The sequence below is a fragment of the Camelus bactrianus genome, chromosome 22 (assembly GCF_048773025.1).
Source record: "Camelus bactrianus isolate YW-2024 breed Bactrian camel chromosome 22, ASM4877302v1, whole genome shotgun sequence".
NCBI classification, from domain to species: Eukaryota; Metazoa; Chordata; class Mammalia; order Artiodactyla; family Camelidae; genus Camelus; species Camelus bactrianus.
In genome coordinates, this window is record NC_133560.1 from 9,924,852 (window position 1) to 9,948,730 (window position 23,879).

General features: G+C 48.7%; 1 protein-coding gene and 1 long non-coding RNA gene across 28 annotated transcripts in view; one reads left to right on the forward strand and one right to left on the reverse strand.

The window, feature by feature from the left end:
• Positions 1–23,879, reverse strand: part of LOC123613430 (uncharacterized) — a 463,022-nt gene that overhangs the window by 144,986 nt on the left and 294,157 nt on the right. For 19 of the 27 annotated variants that reach the window (XR_012501546.1, XR_012501547.1, XR_012501544.1 and 16 more), the window contains 3 exons: positions 23,417–23,609; positions 21,801–22,118; positions 15,755–21,633 (listed from right to left, as the gene is read on the reverse strand). This is a non-coding gene — a long non-coding RNA (uncharacterized LOC123613430). Of the gene's footprint in view, positions 1–15,754; positions 21,634–21,800; positions 22,119–23,416; positions 23,610–23,879 lie in introns of those variants that run through there. The other 8 variants (XR_012501545.1, XR_012501555.1, XR_012501561.1 and 5 more) reach the window with 7 other exon arrangements.
• BOD1 (biorientation of chromosomes in cell division 1) lies at positions 34–10,067 on the forward strand. The gene is made up of 4 exons (XM_074350274.1): positions 34–491; positions 4,042–4,166; positions 8,129–8,325; positions 9,290–10,067. The coding sequence occupies exons 1-3, from the start codon at positions 255–257 to the stop codon at positions 8,322–8,324; spliced, it is 558 nt and encodes a 185-aa protein (XP_074206375.1). The 5' UTR covers positions 34–254; the 3' UTR covers position 8,325; positions 9,290–10,067.

The window sequence follows — 23,879 nt, forward strand, 5'->3', positions numbered from 1 at the left end:
CAGAGCGCCCGGGGTGGGCCGGGCGGTTTCTGCCGCCTCTACCACCACCCTCGCTGCCTCCGAGCCTGCTGCCGCCGCCGCCGCCGCCGCCGCCACCGGGGCCACCTCCGCCGCCGCTCCCGCCACCCCCCCTTCCTCCTCCTCCTCCCCCGCCGCCTCCTTCTCCTGCCCCTCCGCCACCTCCACACGACCCAGGTCCTCTGTCCCTGAGGGGAAGCCGTATTCGGTCTCCTTCGCGGGCCTTGGGCGCAGCCATGGCGGACGGTGGTGGCGGCGGGGGCACCGGCGCGGTGGGCGGTGGCGGCGCGGGCCAGGCCTCGGCGGGGGCGGCAACAGGCGCGACGGGGGCCGGCGGGAGCGGCGGGCCCATCAACCCGGCCTCACTGCCTCCCGGCGACCCGCAACTCATCGCTCTCATCGTGGAGCAGCTCAAGAGCCGGGGCCTGTTTGACAGCTTCCGCCGGGACTGCCTGGCAGACGTGGACACCAAGGTAGCTGAGGCCGCCTGACCTCAGGGGGGCCGGGCCGGGCCGGGCTGGGCGTGAGGCCGCCAGGCTTACACCTTCGCCTTTCCAAAGCAGAGAGAAAAACAAAAGGTACCTTAAAAATCTTGGCAGCTGGGAGACCGCTTGGGGCAGCACAGGAAGGTTTCTGAGTGACTCCCACTTGGGCTCGGCTCCAGCCCCATCACTATTCTGTGCGACTTAGCTTAGTCGCTTCTCTGAAGTTGGGGATCCAATACCAATTTTACAGCCTAGATCCCATCTTTCCCAAGATAGGACTCCTTTAAGCCCCTCAGTAAGAAATCTCAATGTGTTAAGAACATTGGAGGAAGCCCGGTTAAGTAAGCCTTTGAATGAATGGTTTGAATGCACAATCATCAGCCTGTAATAAGTTATTTGTTCTTCTCTAGCTCAGTAATTTGCAGACTTGAGTATGTAGTTAATTAAGGTACATTGTTGTAGAACCAGCGCCCTTATTTTGTACTCCATCATTGATTAAAAGGGATTTGGTACCTATTTGAGATCCTAATGCAATAGGTCAACCTGCTAGTAAATGCCGTTTCGCTTTACGTACTTGCCAAGGTTCATCCGTATTTAGTGAAAACATGTGTGTTAAGTGTCAGATATGCAGTAGTTGCTGGAATGTTCATTTACTCCCTTTTCAGAATCTTCTTTAGCGAGACTATGGTTGTAGATTTAGGCGGCTCTCTTACTGAACGGGCATCTAGGGAGGTGATTTCTCCTCTCTGAGCCTGTCATGGAAATCTTTTGCCTAGCTCACAGCAAGATTGTGAGCTTAAAACTAGCCCTAAAGGAGGAAAAGACCTAGTCCGTGTACTCATTAAACATTTACTAGCAGAGTTTGTGGATAAGGAACAAGCAAGTCACTACCCAGCCCTTAAAGCCTGTATTCTAGGGTAGAAAACTGACATGTAGACCAGATTACTGTGTATAGTAAGTGATACTGTTATTATCCAAGATTAAAAATTCAAGGAGAAGTGCTCTCCTTGAAATGAGGTGTTTAATTTTCCTTACTTAAGGGTCCTAGCTACGTGTTGACAGAGCTTTCACGTTTTCGGTAGTGGGTGTTCTCAACTTCTCTTCACAGGTTCTCCATTCATGTTTCTTACGTCCCGTTAGGTTTTGTGTGGCTTAATCAATGTAGTATACGTTAAAATTGGTATTGAGAATCCATTAGGGGAAAGGCAATTGGAGCCTTCACCACTTACAACCTCCTTAGATGTTCCTTCTGGTAGTTAGCACGTGGTTTTAATTCTTGAAGGTACTTGTCTTTCAGGCGCATCTCATCGAGTCCTTTGTTCTCAAAGTGTGGTCCTTGGATCATCAGCATCACCTGAGAACTTGTTAGATACGCATATTGTTAGGCTCCACTCCAGACTGCGTATGTGTTTACGGGAAGGTATACTGTTGATGTTTGTAATTTGCTTTGCAGTGCATCCAAGATAGAAGTAATTAGAACAAACTGATACATGAAGAGAGGGAGAGAGAGTGACAGTAAGTGTAGTAAAACATTAGTGGCAGGCACACTGGGTCCTCTCACTTCATGAACTGAAGGGATTACTCTGTATTGTTAGAGTCTGTTAAGGATTGGTGGTGACATTAGTTGTCCTTTGTCCTTTTTCAGTGAACCGTTCCTTTGAAAAACTAGGTGAGATTTTGAATAGTAAAAGGTGTATCAGGACTGATGGTTACAAGTGACAAATCTAACTCCTGTTAAGCAAAGGGGAGAATGTTGACTCATGGGATGTAAGGAAGGATAGAATGAACAAACTGCCAGAGGGGTAGGGATGCATTTGGAACCAGGGGTGCTCCGCGAGGGCTGTTCACGTCTGTCCTGTATAACTCTTTTTTTTTTTTTTTAACATTTTTTATTGATTTATAATCTGTCCTGTATAACTCTTACTTTCACTGCAGAGCAGAGTCATCCATTTGGTTGCTAGTATCTCTCGACTGCATCTTACAGCTTCTTCCTCTAGAAAGGGACTCTCAGCTCCAGTTTAAAAAACCTCAGGGAATGTCTGCATTGTCTAGACATAGGTCAGACACCCACCCCTGTGGCCAGGAGAACATGGCACCAACTGCCCTGTCCTTGTGAAGAGGGGAAGATGGCTTCCAGAAAAAAGGAGTTGCTAGGTTGATAGTACATGGGTATCTGTGGACTTTGTTCCTCACCCATCTCCCTGCCTCCTCTCTCCAGGTTTAGCGGAGAGTCTTTATGCTTCTGAGTCATGGCCTTTAGAAAGAGTCCACTGACAGAGTGGAGGTCTACTGATTCCTTTGTCAATTTCGTTTAGCAAACTTTTGCCACAATAACACTACTTAATAAACCACATCTCAGTGGCTTATAACAAGCCTTTGTCCTCATGCTGATGGGACTGCAAGGCAGCTGAAGTTCAGCTGGGTGGCTCAGCTGTAGGTGGCCTGGGCTTGGGTCCAGGCTGCGGGTTGGGGTGGTCTGCTGCACGTGTACTCATCCTAGGTCCCAGGCCAAAGGGACAGGGGCTGCCAAGGACATACCCTCATAGAAGGTCACCAGAATGCAAGAGCCAAGCCAGACGGCACAACCATATTTAAGACGTTTTGTCACTAACACTGCACTGGCCAGAGCAGATCACACTGCTAAACACAGCATCGCTGGGGTGGGGAAGTATTCTGTGCCCACAGTGGGAGGAGGGAGGAGTGAAGTGTGAAACAGCAGTGCACACCGTTACACCTGGTTTGGGAAAGAGCAGCTTGTAGTGCCAGAAGGTCTTGGAGGCTCAGAACATGCGTTCTTTGTGCTCATCAAGTCCCCTTCTGATCTTGTTCTCCTTGTCCTACTTGGGTCTAGGACATCTGAGATCAGTAAATGCCTCTTGGGGTTCTTTTTGGACTTAACTTTTGTGTCCCTTCAGCCTCTCCTAGTGTTCCACAGGCTCTGACTTCAGTTCGCATTTGTGAGTCATGCTGAGCTTTGGGTGGCCCTTAATTTTGTGCAGAGGGCCTTCCTGAGCCTTTGTTTGTTGCTGAGGACACCCTGTGAGGTAAGCGGGCAGTAATATTTATTTTACAGATAGAAATAACTGAGACTCAGAGGTTGGCTAACTTGTTGAAAGTCAGAGAGCTAGTAAGCAATGGAGCTAGAACCCATTTCCTTAGATCTGAAAAGGGCCTCTGTCTAACCTTGGCTTTGCCACATTTTACCCACGTGGGCAGGTGTTTTACTCTTTCTAAGTCTAAATGTCTAATCTCTTAAATGAGAATAGGAGAGAGCTAACAGGACCTCCGTCCTATTTATTTGAAAAGTAAACGGGCTAATAAAGCATCTGGCATTGTGCCCACCCACCATAAAGTAGGCACACATACTGGCCGTTAATCCCTGCCCTGCGTGCTGCATGGTGATCTTCATGGATGTGATAAAAGTGTATTTAAGGACTTGAAAGTCTGCATTTCTATGAAGAGCAGTGTTCTGAATGACTGATTTCAAAAGTTTGGTGCATGTAACTTCTGACCTTGCCCCTTCTTTTTAATATTTTAGCCAGCTTACCAAAACCTGAGGCAGAAAGTGGATAATTTTGTGTCAACCCATCTGGACAAGCAGGAATGGAATCCTACGATGAACAAAAACCAATTGCGAAATGGTCTGAGGCAGAGTGTGGTTCAGTAAGTAAGCAGAATTGAGAGTGAAAAGGCAGCAATCACAAGCATGACGCGCAGGAAGGCCGATGCGAGTCACTGGTTAAGGTGGATGGTACTTTGTAGCAAATGTGACGGACAAGCTGCAGCAGACCCCTCCTTTGTTAAAATTAAGGTTCAAGTAAGCAAAGAACTCATTAGAAATTCTTGCTACCTACATAGGCCTCCTGTGCACATCTCTACCAGGAAAAGATATTCCAAATTATAAAGATACATACCACGCTCTTTGAAGTTTTTCAGGGTAGTCTGAACGGACGCTGGAGTTTATACCAACATATCAATGTTTGGGTCTTGGGCAAAAGCAGCTGAACCTTCATTCTCACAAGGCTGTGTAAGTTATACAAATTCTCTGAACCCACATGGGCCCTCGAAAGTGTCAGGGCAGCTTTCAGGAAGGCATAAAGCCTTAGTAAAGTATGTCCTCCATGGTAGCAAACTGAACCTTGGTTAATGAGGTGCTGTTCACTGCTCATCCAAGCGGCTTCTCAGTGTCACTGGGCACAAAAGTGAAAGGGGCTCACGGAGTCCGTGTCCTAAGATAAGCTTTTTCTAATCTGTTCAGAGTCACTTTTTTGCTCTTAATACCAGTGCTTATGTTCAGGCTTTCTTGATCCACTAACTCTCTGGAATATCTAAAAGCTTGTGAAGACTTCCTCTTTAAAAACAGAAACATCAGGGAATTATGCTGAGTGAAAAAAAGCCAATATCAAGAAGATAGATGGGTGCACGATTCCATTTATATAACATTCGTGAACTAACATAGAGACGGAGATTAGATTCGTGATTGCCGGGGCTTAGGGATGGAGGGGCAGTGAGTGTGGCTAGAAAGAGGTAGTTTGAAGAGGGTGTGGTACAGGTGAGTATCTTAACTGTGGTGCTGGTTACAGAAGCTGCTTGTGATAAAATTGGACAGAGCTACCCATGCAGACGCACATGAGGCAGCTGTGACTGAAATGTAAATGAGGTCAGGACTGTACCCGTGCTGTTTTCCTGGTTTTCTATTTTTTGCCCCACCCCTCCTTTTTTGGAGGTATAACTGACATACAGAATATTGGTTTCAGGTATAATTAGTTACTTAGTTTCAAACATAATGATTCAGTATTTGTATATATTTTGAAATGATCACCACAGTGAGACCAGGTAACATCCATTGCCACACACTGTTACAGAATTTTCCCTCTTGTGTCCCTGGCTTTGATACTGTACCGCAGCTGTGCACAGTGCTGACGTGAGAGGTGGCTGGGTGAAGAGCGCATGGCCCTCCCTGTGTTTTTCCTCGCAACTTTCTATGAATACGTAATTTCAAAATAAAAAGTTTTTAAAAATAGAAAAGGATGTTTATTAACAAGCTGGCGCTTTCAGTATGGCTGATGAAATCTGAATCTTTTAAAAGGAAACTAAAATTTGTGAAAGCTCTTAGTGTTAGGAAAGACGCATGACACCAAAAGTGCCTTGTCATTCTGGATTCATTACCTGTTGCCTTTCTGTTTCTCTAGGGAGCAGACTGGTGGCACAGGGATCCTTCAGAAAGACGGGACAACATAAGCAAGTTTCTATTGTACAGCACAGGGAACCATATTCAGTATCTGGTAGTAACCTATAGTGAAAAAGAATATGAAAACGAATATATGTACGTATACGTATGACTGAATCACTGTGCTGTACACCAGAAATTGACACAACATTGTAAACTGACTATACTTCAATTAACAAATAAAAAAGGGACAGTGGCTGCCACTTACTGAGCAATTATTTCATGTCTGGCACTGGTCCTTAGGTGTGTTACTGCTAATTCTTACAAAAAACCTGTTTGACAGCTTAACAGATTAGATGAAAGCTTTTTTTTTTTAACCCTACCTTCTAAAAAGATTATTAAGCATATTAAGAAAATAAATTAAAAACGCAGGCTGTTTTAAATATTTGCAAAGATGCCATTAACAGTATGAAGATTGTCAGTATTACTGTTAATTTCTCACGGGCATCAATGTCATTCTTGAAGTGTGCGTGTGGCACTCCTCTTTATATGCCTTTAATAGAAAATCAGACACAGAAAAGTGCATAAAACAGAAGCAAGCATCACGGGTTAGCAGAGCATCGCGTAGTCACTGCCCAGGTTTAGAAACAGAACATTACCAGCACCCTGCAAAACACTCGGCCCCGCCTCCCTCCTTTTTGGGGACATCTTCCTCCTCTCAGAAGTTTCCCATACTCCTGACTTGGATGGTCATCCTTTTTCTTCCCATAGTTTTACCACCTAAGTAAACATCTCCCGCTCTTTGATTTGATCTGGAATGTATTTAATCTGAAAACACAACTTTGGGTGTAACACTGGGACGTTTCTCTGTGATTCTCGCTCACATTTTGAATTTGAGGCAAATCCTAATGAAGTTTTAAAATGAAGATTTGCTCCTTACCCTGCAATGAAGCACCGCCGCCCTCAGCACTGGCTGGCCAGCATGGCCGGTCAGGCCCAGAGCCGTGTCCCAGGCCTGCGGCGTGGAGGGCCCCGCGGGGAACCCGGCTCTACTGCTAGACCTAATTTTGACCGACAAGTCTTTTAACTACATGCTATGTTTTCATTTCATCTTTTGTTTTAGACTCCTGACAAGATTTCTTGTTTCCTCCAAACACTTTTAAAATCTCCAGGAAAGGGAGCCCCACCCTTGGTACTTCGTTGTCCCTGACCAGGCTCTCGCCTCCAGTACAGACCTGTGAACCTGACTCGGAAGTGGGGGCTGTAGGTGGAAAGCCACTGACTTGTGACTGAGGAGGGGTGGCTTTGCTTTCCTACTGACCCAGCGCCTGCTCCCGACCTCTGGGTTCCACGGCTCTCTTCTCTAAGGGCGCAGACTGTCTGTTGGGGTCTGCCTTAAAGCGCCCCTGCACTCCGATGGCAGACTGTTTTCATCTAGGCCAGGTGTAGGGAGCACTTAATTCATGACTCAGCCTAACCCGTTCAGGGCCTGTTTCTCATCTCACTCGTGACTGTGTGTGTTCACACAGTTGCCTCCTTGGCTCTACCCTGACACAGCACTTGCCCCATTACTACAGGACCTATTTTTACCCAAGCAAAATCTTGCCTGGCCTGAGAACGCAGGTCTAAAGGAAAGTAAGTAAAACCTGTCCACCCTGCTTGTGATGTATTTGAATATGTTAGTCCTTCGAGAAGAAAAACTCAGTCTAACCCTGCGTGGACTGTTTTCCAAACTCTTCAAATGTGAGTTGTTTCCCATGACCATCACCTTCCTCACTACACGCCCCCGGTGTTTGAATATAGACATTTTGACTCACTTCTGCTCTACTACAAAAAGGACTGGGGGTGTATCTTAGCCCCGTAGGAACTCAGAGCCAGTCTGTTTCATGTCTATTTACTTGTTTGCTTCCAGGTTACCTTGTATGTGTCACGAGTAACAACCACAGCAGAAGGCCTTGTTGAATTGCTGGCGATGCCGCAAACATTCCCAGCTCTGACAGATCTGTGTTGTGCAAGATTTAGTGGGTAGAAGCCAGGCTGCTGTTGGAAGCTGCTTCCCCTGCTTTGACTCATGAGAAAATAGACATTGAAGGGAGTGGAGACAAGCAGGAGGCTTGCTGGCTTTGACAGTGTGATCGAGGTGTTCAGCTCCACCCAAGCAGTTGGTTCTTTCCTGCCACATCATTACTTACTCTTTGTCTTTGGGACAGTTTTGTTTGGTTCTTCTGTACAAGGTTGAGGTGGGAGTGGATGAGACCGTGAATTAGGAATACTGATAGCTGCTGGTCGTGACTTACCCTCTAAAGATACAATGGCTTGAACTCTGTGCGGTATGTGGATGACACTTTGAAAGAACTCCCTCAAGGGGCTGTACCTTTGACCAGGTGGATATTTACTGGGCTCTCACATGACACTTGGAGGCTGAATAATGGGGCAATCTGTTTGTCTCCTCAAGGTCAGGGATGCTGGAAGCTGGAGTGGACAGAATTATTTGTCAGGTGGTGGATCCCAAACTAAACCACATCTTCAGGCCGCAGATAGAACGAGCAATTCATGAGTTCCTGGCGGCCAAGAAAAAAGAAGCCGTGCCAGCTCCCCCACCGGAGCCCGAGAGCCAGGACCCCGCAGCTCCAGCCCAGGATGCCTCCTAAGGTCCGGTATCCCGTCTGCCATCCGGGAGCCTTGCTCTCTGGCTTATAGATGTAGAAAATGGGTAGAAGAGGGGTAAGCCGCTACTGAGGATCATGGGTCTTATTTATTCAGGAAAGTATTTACTGCAAATGGGCTGCATTTTGTTATGAGTCGTTTTTTACCGAGAACCAATTAGTAGCATTTTCCTGTGTCGGTATGACTTTCTGTGCCAGAAGAGCTAACCATTTAAGCTATGAAGAGATGCTTCATTAGAAACCAGCTGGGGTGGTGGTTGTGTACAAGGCAAATTCTTGTTTTTCTGAAATTGCTTAAATGAGTCTCTCCCCTGGACGTGAGTTAACTCGGGTCTACAGTTTGAATATAAAATCAAGCGACGCATTTCTACAGCAGCATCCTAAATGGGGCTCGGCGTCTGCTGTGGTCCTGCTGGATTTCCTTGTATTTAGGAAGGATTTCAATTTACCACTCTCAGTTTCCATGGGATCCTTCTGTTGTGAGCACTCCTTTTTTTAATTACATTTGAAATCTAGTTTTAAAAATCAGCAGTAGATGCACAAAACAATGCGTTTGCAGGGGCTGGGAGACATAAGTAACGTAAGCAGTGGTCACCAGGTGAGCGGTGGTGGGCTCTGCACTTAGCCGTCGTTAGTGACCATTAGGGTGCGCCTCATCCCCTCGTTCTGCTTAGGTGTTCTCTTTTGTGAGATTCTCTAAGACGTCTGTTATTTTGATAGCAGATAAGCATCAGTGAGTGAACAGAGCAAGAGCCTCCGGCCCAGGTAGGGGCGTTCAGGAGAGAAACTGGCTCCCCGTGCCTGTATTGGGGAAAGACCTCAATTCCGTCATGGAGTTTGAAGCATTCATTTCAAGTCTTTCTCTGTAGGGTAATTGTAACTCCTTTAGGAACATAAAATGAAACAGAACACACAACTAACATTTCGATACGATTATCTTTTCTTTTTAGAGTATGCCTCGGCTCCATTGAATTGACGGTGAAGAACTGGATTCGGCTACGTAAGAGTACAGCTTCAAATGCAGACAGGCCAAGGTCGTCGCTGACTTCCAGATTCAACTTTGACTGTGGGGCGGTTTCCAGAGAGAGCGGGGAGCAGGTGTGGCAGTAGGGATGCTGACCTTGCCTGCCCCCACGTCGTGCTGCCGTGTGGACAGCCTGTTCGAGGAGACGACAGCCAGCAGACACTACAGATACACTGAGAAACACTACCGCAACCTGGGGTTGTCCTGAAACAAACCTTTATACTTGAACTTGGAGACTGTGTGGACTTTATGGTTTGTGCTTGGGGGTAAGCAAAAGCTGCGGTGCGGGAACGTGACCAGCCCCAAAGGTGCAGTCTGACAGTGACGGTCAGGGTTCCCGGGGACAGGTATTCGGCGACGCTCGTTTGATTGATATTGTTTCCCAGAGCTGCAGACTTAGAGTTTACAGGCATTAGCATCAAACGGCTTTAAGATTGTTGTGACCCTCTCATACGTGACTCTTGTAGCCTCAGTTTCCTTTCCCCTGTAAGTGGTGTCAAAACGTGGGACCCCAGGATGCGTGAGGAAATGCAGGCTTAGGCATAAAGGAGAAACATTTGCAGGCTCTCTGTCCAGGGCTGCTGCTTGTCCTGCAGGGGCTAGTGAGCCTTGGACATGTTTGTTGTCTTCATGTTTGTGGTTTTTAGAAGGTGAATAGTCAGTAAGTGGCTTGAGTTTTGTAATAAAATCATTTGATACTCTTACTGCGAAGCCTCAACGAGTCCCTAGAGCCCAGGTGTGCAGAGCAAGCCTTTTCCCCTGCCTGTGCCATTCCTGTGCACAACACGTGACTGAGCGGCAGAGAAGGACTGGTCGGCTTGCCCCGGGACTGCCATCGTCCTGTAGGTAGAGCTGGGCGCGGGCAAGGCGTCCCCTCTTCCCCTGGACCATGGCTGATGCTGGCCTTTAATTAAGGGTCGTACACGCTGTCAGTGTTTCTCAGACTTGAGTTTGCAGAACTGTCACCTAGGGATTTTAGCGGGGAAGATGTGTATTCTGACTGAGAAGTTCTGGGGAGACCTGAAAGTGTTTCTCTCAAGTTCCAGGTGGTGGAGGCACTGCTGACCATCGGCATTTTGCATCTCAAGCTTTGGATGATCAAAAGTGACTTCAGACTAAGAGTCTTTGGTTCTTGGTTGAGTCTGCTTCTGGATACTGTTGCTCGAACTTCAACCTGCGTAGACTTCCACCTTTACCATCAGTACCTGTAAACGAGGCCTGCACTGCCATATCCAGCAAGGCGTTTGGGCAGCATGTGCCCTCATTTTAAAGCAAGCCGGCCACGTGTTCAAGGCAGTGGCAGTTGACGTCCAGGGTGTGTTCTTTTTCCAGCTGAAACAGGTTGCTGTACTTTTCAGTTTGGGAGTCAGTAACCAGGTCCTCAGCACCCAGAGGAGGGCCCCCCTAGTCCTCCTCACTCCCCTGAAAGGTAAGCACAGGGTGACCAGTCTTACCAGTCATGCTTTGCAAAGAGGCTTCTCACACTGGTACCCCCTCTTCAGGACCATGAGAGGCGTCTGCCCCAGGAGGGAGGTCTCAGCAGAGCCCCTCTGTCAGCCTGGCCAAAATCCTGCACATCCAACATGACCTCAGCCCAGTGCCGGAGAGGGCGGAATAGAGCGACCCAGAGAAGGCTTCATCCTTCTGCCCCCAAGTGCCCAGCTGACTTACGTTGGGTGTACTTTTTGGCAGACAGTTTTCAGTCCACCTCAGTTCTCTCTCTTTTCCGTTACTAGAGAAGCGTGTACCAGTTGATGAGAAATACCCTCATTTCCACCAAATGTTAAATACGCCATGACACCAAGGATCACTGTTCTTTTTCATCACTGTTAAATCCACTAAAAGTCAACATAGACTAGAGGTAGAAGCACCTAGAAGCAGAGCCTAGAAGCACCGTGTGCGCTGAGATGAGGTAGGAGACGTCCTCCCTGAGGAAGGTGAGGCCACCTAAACAGCCTTGCTGCATTCACTCCTAAGCAAGAAACCAGTCGTCCCGGACCGCAAGGCTTCTCTCCCTGTAGTTGGAAAAACCACTGCCATTTGCAGAAGCCTCGTGAAGCACAGAACTGACCTCTGTAAGACATTCACAAATGCTGCCAATGAGAAGCCATCAAGGCCTTGGAGTTAGAGTCACGATGACTTTAAGAACCCCATGCTCATTTTTGGAGTCCAGTCCTTTTGCCTAGGGCAGCGTCCACAGTTGCTTCCAGAGACTGTTGCCCCAGGATGTTTCCAGTTAATGAGCAAAGTGCTTGATCGCGGTTGCCAGCCCACCCTGTCCGCCCAGTCACGACTGTTAAACTCCTTCTTGGCTTGTAGTGAAGTTTGTTCAGATTTTCAGGCTGCTTCTGCCGTTTAACCTTTAATTTGTTTCTGTTTACTCATCAAGGCACGTAGGGGTCCCCATATCACCCACTAGCGCTGAGGACTGAATTAACACTGGCAGACTGAGTGCTTCCGACAGCGTCGTCCCCCAACCTACATCGTCACCCATCAGCCTCAAATTCTTAGAAATGCAGCCCTGACCCCAGACCTCCCGAGTCAGAGACCTGGGGACGGGGCAACAAGTTTTCCAGATGATTCCAACGCACGTTAAAAATCATTTTCACTTAACGAAACCTTTTTGGAAAGTTGGTGATGCTGACTGGTAATGACAGTTTATTAGTGGGTGAACATAGTGTCTGGTGGATAGAATCAGTGTCTCTTCTAACAGCCCCTGAGGAGCAGGACTATCGTCTCTCGCTCTCCCCACCCCTTTTTTTTTTTTCCAGTTGTCCCATTAGTCCCTTGCAAGGACTGTGCATTTGGCCATTTTGACTGAGAGGTGTCGGCATGTAGTTTAAAGCTCCTAAGCTTTCAAAAGCTATAAGCAGTCTTGAAAGTGAGTTCACTAAGCAGCTCAGAACTTTGGCAGGAACTCTGCAGAAAGGCCTTCACCGGTTACTAAAGATAGAGGAGAGAGGTCTGTGGGGTCCTGGCGAAGGTCAGGGCCCGGCCTGTGCCCGAGGCTGGCGCTGAGGCTGGACGTGAGAATTGCGCCTGGATCAGCGCTGGCAGGCGGCCAGGCCCTGCCTCCCTTGGCTGCCCTGTGGCTGCTGCTGCTGGGGTGGGAAACAGACAGGAAAAGCTGGCGCGGGCGAGCGTGCTTTGGCACCGTGCACTGCGCCCTGTCCATCACCTTGCCCGTGGAGGAACCAGGTCAGCTTTTACGGTCTCATCACCGGGGATGGGCTCAGCTCCAAGGCCATGCGGTAATAATTACCCATCCTCTCAAACGGGCCACGCCGCCTGCGACCTAGCCAGCCTTTCTGACTCCAGTCTCCAAGCTCCCACTTGGCCGTCCTTCCTGCAACACTGCTTTCATCAAGTATCTCCCTCCCTCACAAACCTTTGAAAGGAAGAAGTAAGTGAACCAGGCGCCTGCTTCGCTTCATTCTCAGGAGCCTGTTAGGTGGGATCTAGCCCCCCCTTACGGATGAGGAAACCGGGACTCGGGGGTGCAAGGAAGCGTCTTACTTATTACACAGCTTTTAAGTAGGCAAGCAAGGTTTGAACCTAAGCCTCCTGAATTCAAAACCCACAATTGCCCATCCACCCTCTCTGCTGCTCTGCCTCCCTATTACTTAACAGAACAAGATGAAGCTTGTCAGTCCTCCAGGGTCCACCCTCCATTCCAAAGGTGGGCCAAAATCAAACCAGCTTGGCCTCCTCCACCTCAACAGCACACACCCTTAGTTCCAGCCAGCCTCTTCTCCCCTCACTCAGGCTTATGTCACAGGGCAGAGTTTGCAAACTGACAGGTTCCTCTGCTGTCACCATGTGGGACGTGCAGGAGCCACTGGCTGGCTTCACCCATTTCCATCACCCTGCTGGCCCCTGCAGACATGTGAGTTGGAAATACTTGCCCTAGGAAGTCACTGTCTCGTGATTACTTGAGGTTATTCAAAAACATCTCTTCAGCTGGACGGCCAAATCTTCCAAACTTTAATTTTTCCATAAGAGAGCAAGTTTTTAAGCTACCTGAGTTGGGTTCTAGACTCTTCAAGATGGAAAGGGAGCCTGAGGTGCCCTCAGGTCCCCGTCGGAGGGTCCAGACAAAACCACCCGAGGATGCATGGAGGCCACACACAGGATGTAGACGGAATGGAGAGGTGGGCGCGAGGTACGGCGAGGAAGCAGACTGGGAAACCAGCACCCAGTGCCCTTGGAAGCCTCCCGGGGGCACCCCAACTGGCAGTCTCCCCAAGCCCAGGCCAGACGATGGCCTGTCTGTGTAGCTAATCAATGTATGTAGCTTAAAATTTTGTAAATGAGAGTGCGGGCTAGCGGAATACACTACCCCAATATATGACCACGGGAGCTGAGGGAACACCGCCCCGAAATAAGCTGCTCTGGCACCTGGATTACTGTGAGCTGTTGGTGCTTAGAAAACAACAAACGCAGGGAGAGGCTTTCTCTGAACTCCTCCCAAAGGGACTCAGTCGTCAGATTCCCCTCCCTGGGGTTTCACCGACCAGAGAAGACTGACTCTCACCGCAGGGGAGGAGCTTAGCGGCTGACTCTCATCACACACGCACACCTCCCGGAAGTGCCCATTCACCTTTCCTAAAAACCATTTTCTCTCCCCTCCGAGGCCTACATCCTCTTCCCCGTCTCCCTATCAAGATGGTATTTAAAGCTTGAATTCTAAGCCACCTCAGGGAGTAACTGATTTTTTCCCTAAGTATCTCTCACGTATCCACGAGGTATACATGGTCATAAACTTCTTTTTCTCTTGTTAATCTTTTACTATAGGAGCCGCAGCTTAAGAACTCAGAAAAGTAGAGGGGAAATTATTTTCTGTCTCCTACAGGAGCAATAGATTGAATATGGTAGAAGTTAAACAATGACCAGAGAGGCCGAACGTGGCAAGGTTTATCCAGCACTTCGAAAACAGCCCATTTGAGTCTCTATAAAGGCAATTTGGGTGGGGTGGGGGTGTGGGGGCAGGACGGGGGTCAGGGCAGGGGGAGGCTATCAGATTCAGCCTGGCCTGGGGTCTTAACAGCACGGCCGTCCCCACGACAGGCATATGAGCTCACAGACGGTGCGCCGGGTAAAGGCTCAGGCTTTGGATGCTGACTGCCACCTGGCCCTGCAGCTGCATTTGTGTCGGTGGGTTAGGTTCCTGCTGCGGTGAGCGATGAAAGCAAACACCCAAATCTCACCCGCCTGACAAGTTTCCCACTTGCACAGCACGGCTGCGATCCCGGCGATGCTCCCGGGCGACTGCTCCTCCTGCAGCAATTTAGTGCTCTGGCTGCTTTAAGCTTTGGGCTTAACCCCAAGACCTCTTCTACTGGAGCTCAGCAGAAGAGGAGGGAGGCGGGAGGTCTCACCGAGGGACGGAATGATTTGGCCTGTGAGTGACACCTGTCACTCTCGCTCACAGCCCATTGGCCAGAACCAGGCACGTGCCCTTCCCTCGCTGCAAAGGGACAGACGGTATAAGCCACTCACGTGCCCAGAAGGAGAGGAGAACCAGATAGAAGGCTACCGCAGTGTGCCCTCTTACACCAAACACCCGTGATTTCGGGAAGGGCCATGGCAAGTGTCTGAGCTGAGAATCTGTTCAGCTCCAAAGCCGAGCTTTTTTTTTCTCCCCCTCCAATTACTTTATTGTGGAAAAATACACATACCATAAAATTTACGATCTCAACCATCTTTTCAGTGGCATTAAGTAATTCATATTGGTATGCAGACATCACCACCATCCGTCCCCAGAATTTTCATCTTCCCCAGTTGAAACTCTGTACCCATTAAACGCTCACCCGCTCCCATCTCTTCCCCTCGCCCCTGTCAACCACCGTTGTATTTTCTGTCTCTGTTTGGCTCCTCTAGGAACCTCACAGAAGCGGAACCATACAGTATCCGTCCTTTCGTGACCGGCTTAATTCACTTAGCAAAACGTCCTCAAGGCTCTTCCGTGCTGTAGCGCACATCAGAACTTCTGTCCTTTTTACACAAATGAACTTCTCTACAAAACAGAAACAGACTCACAGACATAGAGAACAAACTTATGGTTACCAGCGGGTAAAGGCGGTGGGAAGGGGTAAACTGGGAATTTGAAAATTGCACCTTTTTGGGGAGTGATGGAAATGTGAGCCGTCTTGATTGTGGTGCTGGTCTCATGGGTGTGTACATCTGTCAGAATTCATCAAATTGTACATCTGAAATATGTGTAGTTTACGGTACAGGAACCATTCCACAATCAAGGTGTTTAAAAAATTAAAAATAAATAATATTAAAACATTTTTTAAAATTCTGTCCTTTTTTAAGAGTATTATTCCAAAGCATTTACACAGCACATTTTGCAAAGATGAGCTTTGAACCACAACACTCAACAAAGATGCCTGACCTTAGCAGATGTTTAATGACTTTTTGTTTTAACTTTTTTTGTCTTTTCCTTTAGAAATAATTTCAAACTTACAGAAGAGTTGCAAGAATAGTGCAAATAACTCTTTTTCCTGAACCGTTTGAGGGCAGTTGTTGACCTGATGCCCCTTCACCCCCAAGCACTTTAACATGTACGTCCTGCAGATGAGGACAATCTCCTCCACAGCCCCAGTAAGAGCATAAGGAAATTAACATTAAAACATCACTTCTGTTAATCCGCAGGCCTGAAGTTTTGCCAGTTGTCCCCATTCTATCCCTCCCAGCGAAAGGATTCCATTCAGAATCACAGGCTACCTTTAGTGGTCACAGCTCTTGGGTCTCCGTCAACCTCGAATAGTTCTCTCTGAAGACTACAGGTCAGATCTTTCGCAGCGCGGTCCTTAAGCTGGGTTTGTCTGACGATGCCTCATGGTTAGATTCAGATTCTGTACCTTTGGCGGGAGTATCTCAGAAGTAGTGCCACGTTCTTTTCATGGCCTCCTGTCAGACACACGATGGAGATTTGTCCCTTTGCTGGTGACATTCACCTGGATCACTTGATTAAAGACGTGTCTGCCAGATTCCTGTGTTGTCCCTTTGTAATTAATTCATATCGTGTGGGGAGGTACTTTAGGACTTTGTAAATATTCTGCTCTTCGTCCAGTGTTCACACCTATGGATGTTTCCCAGGTGAACCAAGTATCACTGTGATGACAGCCATTTGGATGCTCAGATTGTCCCAGATGCGGCCAGTGGGCGGCCCTTCACTTCTGTGAAGTTGGCTTTGTGTCCATCTCTCTTTGGGCACTTCCTTACTTTCCGGCACACGGAGATGCCCCAGGCTCACCGCGTGCTTTCCCTACCACCCACCTTGGAATCTACTGCTTTCCCAAGGAGCCCAGATGCCTTTGGCCGGTATTTAAAAATCAAAGGTGCAAGGTGTGCCACAGCTCCCAGGTCTTCTCGGGGTTCATTCTAGTTTCCTTCCTTCAACTGCAATTATTTTTCTACCGTTCTTCCATTAGCATTGGATCAGTACCGCTATTCAGAACCCACCTCCCGTCGCTGTCACCACCTCAAACCCCCCAGATGCCCTTCACCGCGTTCTGGCTCCGACACCGCACTCTGGTCTTCTGCCCCCATTCTCCCATCTCCATGGATGCTTACCTTACTCAGCCCCACCTGGTGGTTCCGTGGCTATTTGCAGATCTTTGACCTGACCCCTACTTCAAGGTCCTACAGTATGAGCTAACAACTCCTTCTTGAGAAGGAACAGCACAGGGGTGGTGACAATGAAGAGGTGCAATGACTGAAGTAGTGAAGCGAATCCACACCACGTGACAGCCCCTGCCCAGTGGAGCCGGTGGCTTCAGGCTTGTCTACAGGAGCAGACAGTGGGGTCACCTCCTGGATGGTGTGGTACAGCAGAGAGCAGGCTCTGGGGTCCAGCGAGCGCTTTGTTTTCCTCTGTTAACACTGTCTCATCGTCCCCACCTGCCCCATCTGCTTTTTGGGTCCCCTTACTGTGGTTCAGTGTCATCCATATGGGTGGCAGGCTGCCCGTCTTTCTTTTCTTTTAATTGAAGTATAGTCTATTTACAATGTTGTGTTAGTTTCCAGCGTACCGCATAGTGATTCAGTTATATATATACATACATTCCTTTCCATATTCTTTTTCATTATAGGTTATCCCAAGATATTGAATATAGTCCCCTGTGCTATTCTGCAGGACCTTGTTTAACTATTTGCCCATCTTTGTGATGCCTGCCCAGGGCTTATGCCTCATCACCCAGTTTAGACCACCTGGAACATACCCACCACATCTGGTGGAAGTCCACAGGCTGTGGGAACTAACAGAAACTTATTTATATTCCATAAGTTATTAATAAGCTAGAATTTTACTGGTTTCCATTCCAAGCACAAATCTCTCCATAAACGCCTGGCAAGGGTGGATGAAAACACAGAGAACATTATGGGATGAAATCTCCATAAAAGGACTATTGTGTCACGTCATTCCATTTCCCCTCGTTAAGTCTGCCCGGGGAACATCTTGTGGTTTGCAGTTGTAAAACGAGTCCCACGTGACCTGGAGATCCAGGACCACTTCTCTCCTGCCTTGGCCCAGCCTCCCGCCTCCTTACCCGTCCCCGGGGAGAGGTTTGCACAGTTGACGCTGGTAAAGTGGCCTTGTATGATCAGCAGAGCCCCCAACGACCTCACACCCTGACACAGAACTCCAGGGAGCCGAGCTGGACCACACCGGGGCTGTGTTTGCCCCAGCCAGTTCTCAGATGGCACAGCCTTGAACCGAAGCCAGCTCTAAGAAGGCAGCTCCGCCTGCTTCCCTGTGCCACACTCAAGCCTTGGAACTTGTCACTCCAAGAAGACGCAGGCCTCTCCTGCCTGAGGCAGAGGAAGAGAGGGAGAAAGATGGACAGCAGGAGGCACACGTGAAGCAGAGCAGAGCTAAGTCCTGGAGCAATGTGGGGGTCCCACTATCCACTAACACATCCATCCGTGAGGAGTGACACAGCCACACCCTCGAGGGCCAGGGTCTCCTCATTCACCCGAGACCTCAGTTATCCAGCAGCTTTCTTGTTCCATGGGCTCTGAGACACGGCACCCCGCTCCCGGCCAGGCTCTGAGGGGATAGGAAAGGGACTGGACGGAACTAGGAAAGGAATAGGAACAGGGGAGGAAGCAGCAACCAAGAGGAACCTCTGAAACACTCACCTCACTGAATTCACCCCTTTCCATCATTTGCCAAATGAGATGGTGCCTGCTGAGCACCGGTCCATGCAGGGCACGTAGTAAGTGCTCATTAAATACTGTTATTGGTCCAAGTAGCAACGGAAGCAGTAGGCTTTGTTGTTGCTGATGACTCATTTGACTATCAAAACACCCCAGGATGCAGAGCAACCACCATCCCCCCACTTAACAGAGGGGAAAACTGAAGCCCAAGGCTGTGAAGTCACCTGGTTGCCGGCCGGCCTGAGGGCAGTAGAGCCAGGGCAAGGGTTTGTCTTCTGCAGGAGGACCAGGGAGCCCAGCTCAAGGCGTGGAACAAGAGCAGGATTCAAAAGCTGGAGGGGAAGGGAAAGGAGAGCTGGGAAGCTGGGAAGTGTGGGGTGGACGCAGCGTAGGAGAGAGGAGAGGAGAGCTGGGGAGTGAGGGGGAAGGAGGGTCCTCTGCAGACTGGAGGGGGTGCCGGAAGGAGGAGGCAGTGGCGACCGGTCTGGGCTCTGGGGTGAAACCCACCTGGTTAATGCACTGCGTGGACCCCTCAGGAGCCAGGTGACCAGAGGCAAGTCCTCCTAACTCTCTGAGACTCCATTTCCTCACCAGGGAATGGTGGGTCCTACTTTAAGGAGCTGTTGAGGGGATTAATAAGGTAACACCCAGTGAGCAGCAATCAGTCATCACTCAACCCAGCTGCGGTTATCAGAGAGCCGAAGCGAGATGGGGGATGCTCCAGGAGAGGGACCCAGCGAGACTCCCCCGTGCGACAGGTCAGGAGGGAAACACTACGCGGCGTTTTCCCACAGGAAACGTTTCCATCAGAAGAGATCTTCCTGGCCCGCCTGCCAGGCTCCTTCTCTCACAATTTGGAGGAACTGAGTGATGTGCCCCAGCTGTGTTAACTTCCTACCTGTGCGACCAAGGGCAAGTGGCTGGTCCTCTCTGAACATCAGTCTCCTCTTCTGTAAAATTGCCTTGAGGACTAGAGAAAACCTTTCAACAGAAACTAGTCATGTGAGTTTTGCCCGGGGAGGCAAAATAACCAAGCTGGAGATAGCACAGACTTCTGACTTCAGAGAGATCAGGCCTCAAATCTCAGCTCCCCTAAAGAGTAGCTGAGCAGCCCAGGACAGGTTTCTCAGCCTGTTTCCTCCTCCGTGTGGAGTAAATTACTGAGACGATGCACATGAAGACTGAGGACAGACTGGTAATGTTGTAAGGACTTAAAAAACCATCATTGTGATTTTTCCTGCCTGTTTCACTCTCAGCTTGAACCAGATCCTGGCCTGACCTTGCCTCCTATCTTGCCCTGTTTTTGCCCCCAGTTTTCCAGCCAAGTGTGGCCTGAAAGCTGTTTTTGTGGGGCAGCCACCCAGGCCCAACCACAGTGTTGGGCTCATTGGTGCCACCGCTATAAACAGACGGAGGTGGTGTAGGTAAACACTCGCTGCCGGCGGGCCCCGGGTGCCACCAGCCTCGAAGGAGGTCAGCTAGAGGGTGGCAGCCTGGTTTGATGGAAATAAAACCTAAGCCCAGGGACCAGGCAGGCCACGAAAGACCCTCGGCCAGGCAGGGCACAAGCGGGGTGCTGTGTCCCCAGCTTGTGTCTCACCTCCCCAGCTGGGCCCGGCATCACCCCGCCCCTCCCCAGAGCCAACATCTGCCTGTCAGCATCCCCGGCTGAGCACACATCCTAGGTGCCTTACAGACAGCATCTCGTGAACACCCTCACCCTGCAATGTGATTGGTCCCACCACTGACAAAGAAGCCGAGTCTCAGTAAAATGACCAGCCCTGAACCATAAATCTGGAGAGACGAAGGGAATCAGAATCCAAGTCTGGCTCCAAACCCTGGGTTTCACCCTGCTCCGCACTGGAAAGTCACTTCTGCCTGCCCCGGGGTCAGCCTCCGCAGCTCTCAGGCTCTGCTTCCCCTTCTTTTGCCAGCACCAAGCACACCCCAACACCCCAAGTGCAACATGCCTGTTTGCTGAACGGCTCTACAAGTGGGTGTAGAAACGAGAGCCTGAGGGGAAACGTCTCTGCGGGAGAAGGCAGGAACAGAGCACGCATCCATCCTGCACGCACTGCTTGCCGAGCCCTCATCCATTTCACCCTCAAAACCACCTGATCAGTCAGTGGTCTGATTTTCATTTTACAACTGAAGAAACAGAGGCTAGAGGTTAAGTAAGGTGCCCAAGGATCGCATCACTCTTTAGTCGCAGGGCTGAGTGTGGACACGGGCTGAGATGCTGACGTGCTGAGGACCACAGGCGCCTCCCCCTCTGTGGGGCCGCTGCCCTGCGTGGAGCTGGCACAGCCTGGGTGACCCCCACGAGCCTGGGCAATGAATAGACACCCAGGCAAACAGATTGCTACTCAGGCTCCTTGAGCTTCCAGAAGCAGAGTACAGGGCTTACCCCATCTTCCAGGTGAGGCCAGTAAGGCTCCAAGAGAGTCAATAACAGTCAGTGGGTGGCAGCGCCGTGATTGACCCCAGGTGGCCTGGCTCCAGACCTGAGCAAAAAGGCAAAAAGGACCCCTGCCCCAGGCACACACTTTAGAGGCCCCTGCTCCGGCCCTCCTCTGACCGTGCGCCTCCCCACACGGCGAGGGATGTGCCTATCTGGCTCCTACGTCCTGCCAACTTGGAGACCAGGCCCTGGGTGCTCTGTACCCCAGAATTCCCTCCCCAGTGGCCTTGCCAGGCAGGACCAGAGTGACCCTGATCAAAGTATATTGGAAGGGGAGGGAGGGCACAGCTCAGTGGTAGAGCACGTGCTTATTAGCAAGCATGACATCCTAGGTTCAATCCCTGGTACCTCCATTTAAAAAAAAATAAAGTATTTTGGAAAGATGGATGTGGATGGAGGACCCCACAGAGAAACTAACTGTATTTGTCTGCTTCGGCTGCAATTAGAAAATACCATGGACTGGCCAGCTTAAACCACAGAAATTTCTTTTGCTCACGTTCTGGAGGCTGGAAGTCCAAGGTCAGCATGCTAGCCTGGTCAGGTTCTGGTGAGATCTCTCTGCCTGGCCCCCGACGGCCACCTTCTCGCCGTGTCCTCATGTGGCAGAGAGAGAGATCAGCTCACAAGCTCTGTGGTTTCTCTTCCTGTGAGGACACCAGTTCCATGGGACACCAATTCAACGGTGCCCAGCCTAACCCTCATTACTTCCATAAGGGCCCTGTCTCCAAATACAGTCATGCTGGGGGGCAAGGCTTCAACATATACATTTAGAGGGAGGGGAGGACAGAAACGCCCAGCCCATAATGCTTACCAAGAAAAACACGGGAGGCCAGGAGGTGAATGTTTCAGGTTCAACACGTAAAAGCTGGTGGAAGCTGCTCAGAGTCTCATCTGGAGGAATCATGTCTGAACATGAGCCAAGAGGGCCAACGTTGGAGCCCAAGGGCAGGACAGCACTGCAGAAACAGCAGATTCGGAAGAGCAAGGACCACCTCACAGTGTCCACAGGGCTGTGCAGGACTGGTGCTCAACAGTGCCCCTTGTGGTGCAGAGACGCAAGTGCAATAGAGGGCTGTTGGCGGGTTCTCCCCGCATCTGTTTCAGAAGCAGGACTAAGGCCCTGGGGTCTCTGGAAAATTCAAAAGCAAGATATTAAACTTTATAATAGTGGAGTTTGAGGTGGAGGGAAGATTCAAGTGATTTAATTAGGAAAAAAGACATATGACCAGATTCATATTGGGGATAGGGCATACCAGTTCCTTAGGAAAGGAATGTTTCCACACAGCTGTTAAGCCACTTGATAAAAAAAGGTTTTCAGCTGTTCAGATTGGCTAACTTTTAAATATATTCACGATATGAAGAGCATAGGCATACCTAAATATCCACAGAACATTGCACAGGACTTTGATGGTTCTTTCATAAAATAAAATGCTTCAAACACTTTTTAAAAGTGAAAATCCAAAGCAGAACCATGGTTTAAGGTCTAACTTAAGGTGGTAAATTACCATGTTCAGGTTTGGGGAAAGTCTGGGATCTTTTAAACCAGATCAATAATCTGTTGAAACGTATTTTTTTTTAAGTAGTGGTTTAAAACAATGAGATACTACTACACACCTACTAGAATGGCTAAAATTCAGAGCGCTGACAACACTAAATGCTGACAAGGATGTGGAGCAACAGGAACTCTCATACATTGCTAGTGGGAAGGCAAAATGGTACAGCCACTCCTCAGAAAATTAAAACTAGAAATACAGTATGATTCAGCAATTCCACTCAGGGTATACATCCAAAGAGAACAAACAAAGAATTCAAAAAGATATACGCACCCCAATATGCATAGCAGCATTATTTACAATAGCCAAGATATGGATGCAACCTGAATGTCCATCAACAGATAAATGGATAAAGAAGATGTGGTACACATATACAATGGAATATTACTCAACCATAAAAAGGAATGGAATTTTGCCATTTGCAACAACATGGATGGGCCTGGAAGGTATTATTCTTAGTGAATTAAGTCAGACAGAAAAGGACAAATACTGTATGTTTTCACTTATATGTGGAATCTAAAAAATAAAACAAACAGCAAAACAGAAATAGACTCACAGATAGAGAACAAACAAATGGTTAACGGTGGGGAGAGGGAAGTGGGGAAGGGTAAGATAGGGGTAGGGAATTAAGAGGTACAAACTACAATGTATAAAATGGATAAGATACAGGGGTATAATGTACGACATAGGGAATACAGCTAATATTTTATAATAACTTTATATGGAGTATAATCTATAAAAATATCAAATCACAATGTTGTACACCTGAAACTAATATAATATCGTAAGTCAACTGTACTTCAATAAAAAATTATGGTTCAGCCACTTTGTATGACAGGTTGGTGGCTTCTTACAAAACTGAAGATACCCTTACCATGCAATCCAGCCATCGTGGTCCTCGGTGTTTACCCAGAGTTGAACACTTACATCCAAACAAAACCTGCACGTGATATTTAAAGCAACTTTATTCACAATTTGCCAAAACTTGGAAGCAATCAAGATGTCTTTCAGTGGGTGAATGGATAAATAAATGGTGGTACATCCAGACAATGGAATACCATTTGGTGCTAAAAGAAAAAAGAGAAATGAGCAATCAAGCCATGAAAAGGCATGGAAAAACTTTAAATGCATATTCTTAAGTGAAAGAAGCCAGAAGCCAATCTGGAAAGGCTGCATACCATACGATTCCAGCTAGATGACGTTCTAGAAAAGACCTTGGAGACAGTAGAAGGATCAGCGGTTGCTGGGGGTTGGGCAGGGGGAGATGAATAGAACACAGAAGATTTTTAGGGCAGTGGAAATACTGTGTATGACATTATAATGGTGGCTACATGTCA